This window comes from Elephantulus edwardii, unplaced genomic scaffold, assembly GCF_000299155.1.
Source record: "Elephantulus edwardii isolate Elephantulus edwardi_28Jun2011 unplaced genomic scaffold, EleEdw1.0 scaffold00001, whole genome shotgun sequence".
NCBI lineage: Eukaryota > Metazoa > Chordata > Mammalia > Macroscelidea > Macroscelididae > Elephantulus > Elephantulus edwardii.
This window is the reverse complement of record NW_006399751.1, coordinates 28,472,990-28,479,669: the sequence shown is the minus strand read 5'-3', so window position 1 is coordinate 28,479,669 and position 6,680 is coordinate 28,472,990. Positions and strand designations below refer to the sequence as shown.

The 6,680-nt window shown below is 36.0% G+C and overlaps 1 protein-coding gene across 1 annotated transcript in view; it reads left to right on the top strand.

Moving 5' to 3' along the window:
* Positions 1-6,075, top strand: part of FSIP2 (fibrous sheath interacting protein 2) — a 101,276-nt gene extending 95,201 nt beyond the window's left edge. The window contains exon 22 of the mRNA XM_006878945.1: positions 5,939-6,075. Coding sequence (XP_006879007.1) covers positions 5,939-6,075 — 137 coding nt within the window. The remainder of the gene's footprint in view (positions 1-5,938) is intronic.
* Positions 6,076-6,680: the final 605 nt, after the last annotated feature.

Genomic DNA, 6,680 nt, shown 5'->3' with positions numbered 1-6,680 from the left:
GGAAACAAAGGCACATGGGTTATCAGTTGAGCTTATTTGTTCTGCCTTTCTGCTAGCTATTCTTGAAATACTGTTGCCCTGGATACCTGGGTGTGGGGCTTTAAAAATTAACTTAGCTGAGAACTATAGAACTTAAGTTTAATTCAGCTGAGAACTATAGGGACTATTTTAATTTCAATCTTTTCAGTGATAATGCTCATATACCCTTCAGTAGGATTGTTGTTGTTGTTGTTGTTATATACCATCGAATTGGAATGGATTCATAGTTGAGCCTCCAGTGGGTTTGGAGAGGCTGTACGTAACATGGGAGAGATTTGAGCTTCTTTCTCTCGTGAAACATCTGGTAATTAGAACTGCCTATGGCCACCAGAGTTCTCATCAGTAGTACTGTGTTGTTGTATATCATCGAGTCAGACCCAACTCATAGCTGACCCTCCAGTGGGTTTTCAGAGGCAGTAATTACCCATCTTTCTCCCACAGAAAAACTGGTGGAATTGAACTGCATAACTTTGGGATTGCAGCTCAGATTCTTACCACAAAACTACCAGCGCTCCCTCAGTGGTAGTATACAGTGGTAGTAGGCATTTACTTCTTCATTCAAATTTTACTGAACACTTAATCTTTGCCTGGTACAGTTCTAAAATACCATTTGTGAACAAGACAGCCAAAATCCTTTTCCTTTTCCAATTTACATTTTAATTTGGAAAAGAGAGTCAAAGAGTACGAATATAAACAAGATCATTTCATATCTTGATTAGTGTCTCAAACCCAGGCCAAATAGTACTCTCCATCCTACATCTAAGGAAATTGAGAGCCAGAGAATTTGAATTTAATTTGCCATTTTTCACATTGCCCTGGCAATCACTGTGAAGCTTTTATTACAATTTCACTTCAACTTCCATGCCTGAATTCCTAGTCCCTCTCCCCTCCACTGACATTCCCTGAAACTCAGGCAACATTTGGATTTATAGCACTACTACAAGACTCAATCAGTTGGTGCTCAAAACTCTCCTGGTTCTCAAAAGAAATATTATTTCATTCATTCAGAACTTCCTTCTTTGACAAACCTTTAGCTTGGAAATTGCATTCCTTTTTAAACTGTCTGTAATTGGTGTTTGGGGGTTCTGGTGGCCTAGTGGTAAGAAGTTGTGCTGCCAATCCAAAGACACATAGCTCAGATCCACCAGCTGCTCCACAAGGAAAAGATGGGCAATCTCATTCTGTGCAATTTACTGCCTCTGAAAACCAACCAGTATTTACCTCTGAAAACCAACCAGGTCAGTCGAGTTCAATAGCACATTAACAACAACAATCAGTGTTAGAGCTACAGAGGTATTTAGGAATGGTCTACAGTGGAACCCCACGTTTGACAAGAAAACAGACTGGTAGAGGTTGAGTGGTTTGAGTACACATTTTATCTACTTACGGGATACCTGTCCTCCTACTATATCAGTCTGCACCTTCTGTAAATCTGCCTAAAGAGTAAAGATATTACTAAAATTTCTATTTTTAAACCTCTGTCAGTTGTATTTTTAGTATTTTTACACTGGGAAAAAATTACACATATCTGCTTCTATCTACCTAAATTTATAATTCTGTAGTGAAAGAAAATGCCACAAAACTAGTATCAGGGATGTGTCAAAATTATACATGCCTCAGGAAGAAACTACTATTTTCAAATATTTTGTTTTGCCCACAGACCATTCTCAAGAAAAACCAGTGGAGAATACAAGCAGTATTAAGGTAAATATCTTTAAATAGTTTCTAATTGGAAAAAAAATATGTTCCTGGATTTTACAATGAGTTCTATAATCAGTTTAAAGGTTGGCAATTTGAATCCAGACATTGCCTCCACAAGAAAATGCAAGGGCAATCTATCTTTGTAAGAATTGTAGTCGAGTAAATTCTGTGGAACAGTTATACTCTGTACATTTAGAGTCTCTCTACAGGAGTGGATTTTAACTGAGATAAAAATAGGTTCTAAATTATGAAAGGTTTTAAGGTTAAATTAGTAAATGTGTACTTTGCTATGAGAGAAATCTGGAAATATCACCTGGTTCACAAGTCCCTCACCCATAGATCTTCTCAGCTACGTGTCTCAAGTTACTTTGTACTTCTCAACAGTCAGTGCTTCTATATTTAAATGACAGAAGTGTACAGAGTAAAATAGTACCTGGTCTATCTGATCGACTAGTGACAAAAAGCTGAGCTGCAATCCTGATGGCACAATGTTCAAGGCCACCAGCTGCTCCATGGAAGAAGGATGGAAAATCTCCTTCCATGTGAATAACTGCCTCTGAAAACCCACCGCTGGGTCAGCTATGGTTCGGTTCCAGCTTCATATAGCTATTTTATTATTTCAAAGGGCATACTCTACACTTGATAAGATTTTTATACAAGGAAATTGGAGTTACTAAGTAAAATATTTTCTTTCTTTCAATTACACTTGTTTTTTAAAAAAGATATTTGTAACTTATTTTTTTATCCTAATTTAGCAGAAAAAGGAAGTGGACAGATAAAAGCAGACAGTGTGTGTTTTTTGTGTGTCTTATCTGAGGCTTTAAAATCACCCTTTAATAGTACCAAGGTCTATGTCCGTAACAAAATAAATCATAAGTATCACAAAAATTGACAAAATGCATAAGCCTAGACCTCAGAGGATGATTCTTTGAGTCTACAGAGTACAGACATTACTAGCTACAATGGTACAAAGAATGACTTCCACCTCTTGATAGTTTTCTAGATCTCTTGAGCATTTGTTGTCTACCAAAGACTAAGTCCGTGTTTCCCTTTGTCTTGGCAGTTTTATACCATCTATGAAGGATACCAACCACTTCTTGAGAGAGAGCAGTCCTCAAGGGACAATGCAGGTATAAACTATGATGATATTTTTACCATTTCTATAACCAAGTTTTCAGTTACAAAAGGTGAATTTCAAAATTTTGTGATGTCCATCCTAAAATTAGTGACTCCGCCCTTGCAATATCAGTATAGTCAAGTCTGTATATTCTGTATTACCAATACACAAGTACAAACAAGACCTGTTCTTAACTATGTCTTCAATAATTTATAGGTAACTCAGATCAGCTACAAATAATCTTTATTTTATGATTTTGTGATTTTATAGCCTCTGAAAACCCAGTGGAAGGTCAGCTATGAATCAGTTCTATCTTGACAGCTCTAAGCGGGCAAATGATTTTAGTGTATATGAACCTGATTAAAACGATTAATTGTTAACCAAAAGGTTGGCAATTCAAGACCACCAGCTGCTTCATAGGAGAAAGATATATTCCATTTCTGTAAAGACTTTCAGTCTTGGGAACTCTGTGGATTAGTTCTACTCTGTCTTACTATGTTGCAATGTGTCATAAGTTTCAGTAGCAAAAGGTTTGAATATTTTGGGTTTGGTGCAAGAAGGGGCTTAAAGCCTCTTGGTGCTTTAAAAGCTGTATGTGTTGCAATTGAAGCTAATTGTGGATGACAGCGTTTTTTGCAAGTTGAGCTTGGTTCAATTATTTTAAAGTGAAGGCAAATTTTCATAGCATTATAGGGAGGTCTGGTGGCCTAGTGCTAAGAAGCTGCACTGTAAATCAAAGGCATGTGGTTCAAATCCATATGCTGCTCCAGGGGAGAAAGATGAGCAGTCTCCTCCTGTCAAATTTACTGCCTTGGAAACCCTGGTGGAGGGTCAGATATGGGTGGGTTCTGACCCAATGACACACAAGAGCATAGAGCAACTAAGTTGTTATTTTTAGGTGCAGTCGAATAGAATATGATTCAATGGCCTATGAATGGATCTGAAATTTGCCCTATCCTGTGCCTTCCATTACTACAGCCACTGTGCCACTCGTTTCCTTCCTCTCTTTCACTGACCATCCACCTTTCCAAGCATGATATCTTTTTTCCCCAAAGGAATGAGTCCTGCAAACAATCTGCCCAAAGTATGTGAAGTGATGTTTCATCATCCTTTCCTCTAAGGAGTACCCTGATTGCACGTTCTCCCACATATACTTGGTTTTTTGTTTTCTAGTGATGTTTTGGTGTGTTTTTTTTTTCTTTTGCCAATCCACGGCAGGTTTTCAGAGACAGTTTAATCACATGGGAGGAGATTAACTATCCTTTTCCCACACAACAGCTGGTGGATTTGAACCACATGCCTTTGAGATCACAGCACAGCTTCTCAGTATTAGGCCACCATACTTTAAGTCATTGTCTAACTTTCAGATGTATAACAAGTAACTGAAAAGTCCATGACTTGAATGACATGAACCTTTGTCTTTAAATTGGCATGATTACTCTTTATTATTTTGGAGAGATCCTTAATTGAACACTTTCCCAATTCAAGTAAGCGTATTTACTGAGAAGTAAAAGTAATTGAGCAAGTAAGAGTTGACCATATGTTAAAAGTTCATAACCTGAACATTGCCTATTTGAGGTTAAAATAATATATTTCCTGTCTACATAAATAACATAATTGATTCAGTGACTGGGGTACTAGGGATGGGTTTGTCAGAGGCAATGAGATTGGCACAGGATAGAGCACGGTTTAGGGCTGTTGTACATAGGGTCACTATGAGTCGCAAATGACTCGACGGCACATAACAACAACAACAACAGCATAAATAAATAAATAACAATTTATAATTTGTAATTTTCTATGAGGTTTCTTGAACCCTGCCTAAAAAGTTAGAAATAATAAAAAAATGGAAATAGCATTTATCAGTTACAACTATGTACTATAAGGTGTGCTAAGTTATTTACTCATATTAACCCAACGATGGATTATCCCCCTTTTACTAAAGAGGAAAATAAAAGTTAATAAAGTGGGATATGAGAGTAGTTTATCCAAAGTCACCCACAGCAAATAAATGATACATCTAGAATTCACAGATCTACCTAATTTCAAATTCGAATATTACTCCACTTGACTATTGTTCATTCACTAAACTGTGACTATGTACTATAAACAACAGGTATATAAGTATTACATAATATATTATTACATAATATGTCGAGCAGGATTTTGTGACGCACTGAAGATGACTTCTCCTATTTAAAAAAAGGGAGCTGCTACTTCAACCAATACTTGCCATGCTGTTTTATTTCTAGAACTTCTGGTTTTTCAAGAGAAATTGGAGATATAAATTTTCTGTGGTTTAAAAGTCACATAAAACTTATTAATGTAATTTTTTTAAATGAAAGTTCTGAATTTTGAATGTTAACAAATGATTCAAAGGTTTTCTGAAACACTTCATAGGTTAAAAACCTTACCTTTATTTATCTCTCTTGTACCACAAAATTCCCTCTCTGTATGTCTTAGCAAACTAATTTACAGATGAAAAAAGAAATAGATGTATATAATATACTCATATTTTTTCCCCTTCTGTAAATTAAGACAGCCCCATCTACTTTCCTTTGCATTGAGGAATGAGATACAGTTTGGTTAAGATTAAATGGAAATAACAATAAAGATTTAATGGAAGTAACAGGGGTTCACTTCTGTCTGGAGGTAAATTTTATGTATATTGCTAATCTAAAATATCAGACACTTAACAGTCTTGAATACTATGGAGGAATTGAATGCTGACTACCATTCTGGATTGTATTCTCAGCATCTCCTCAGGGATTGCTTACATTAGAATATTTACAAACAATACAGATTCATGGACCCTCTCTGCACACTGGCTCTTTTAGCATCTCTGGGTCTTTGTGCCTAAGCAATCTCATCAAGCTTTCTTGCCCAAAACTTTAGCAAGTGTTCCTCTTGTTTCTTTCACAGAATGCTGGAATGATTAAATCCAGACTATGAGTGTTCTTTACAACCCACAGACCTAAAATGAATGTCAATTTCAGACTCTTAAATTATGATCTCATATTGTTGTCACAATTAAAATATTTAATAAATGTTTAATATATTTCTCTATTGGTCTATTCACAGAAATGTCCAAAACCAGTGTGTCCAAACAAGGATCTAAAATGCTGGCAAAAGTATCTTCAGCAATTTCAAAAGTATTTTCCCGATCTAACACCAATATTTCCAAATCTTCCTCACCATCTTACATGAAGGAGCCTTAAAGCTACTATACCTAACATTAGTATGCTTACCTCCCTTGGAAATAAAATGATTTTTAAAGCATAATACGTTATCCTCTGAGATGATTCTTGTAGTACTGAAGAACGAAAGAATTAAAAAAAAAAAACTGAGGTTTTTTTTAAAAAAAGGTTTGCTGCATGATATTTATAAGCATTTTGGTTTGAGAAGAAACTAAAAACTTGTATTACCTATGTGCCTACGGGACTTAATAACTAAAAGTGACCCTAAGACGCCACACAGTCCTCAAGTGTGTGCTAGGAAATAAATTAGGAATATTGAAATAAACAGCTAAATAAATCTTTACAAATGACAATAAATTTGAGATTTTTTTTCTGATAAGAAACATTTCTCAAGTTATCAGAATGTTAAAAATTAAATGAACTTTGGCACAGTTGATTTATGCATTGTTAGCAATGTTGCTGCTGTTGTTTAATGCCGTCGAGTTGTAGACGACTCATAGCGACCCTATGAATGAACAGCCTGAGCACTGTTTGTACATAGAGTTTCCAGAGGCAAGCCATTTTGGAAGTGGATGCCGCTCCTGCTTCCAGGCTTGATTTAGTCGGGAAGCTCCAGCCAACACTGT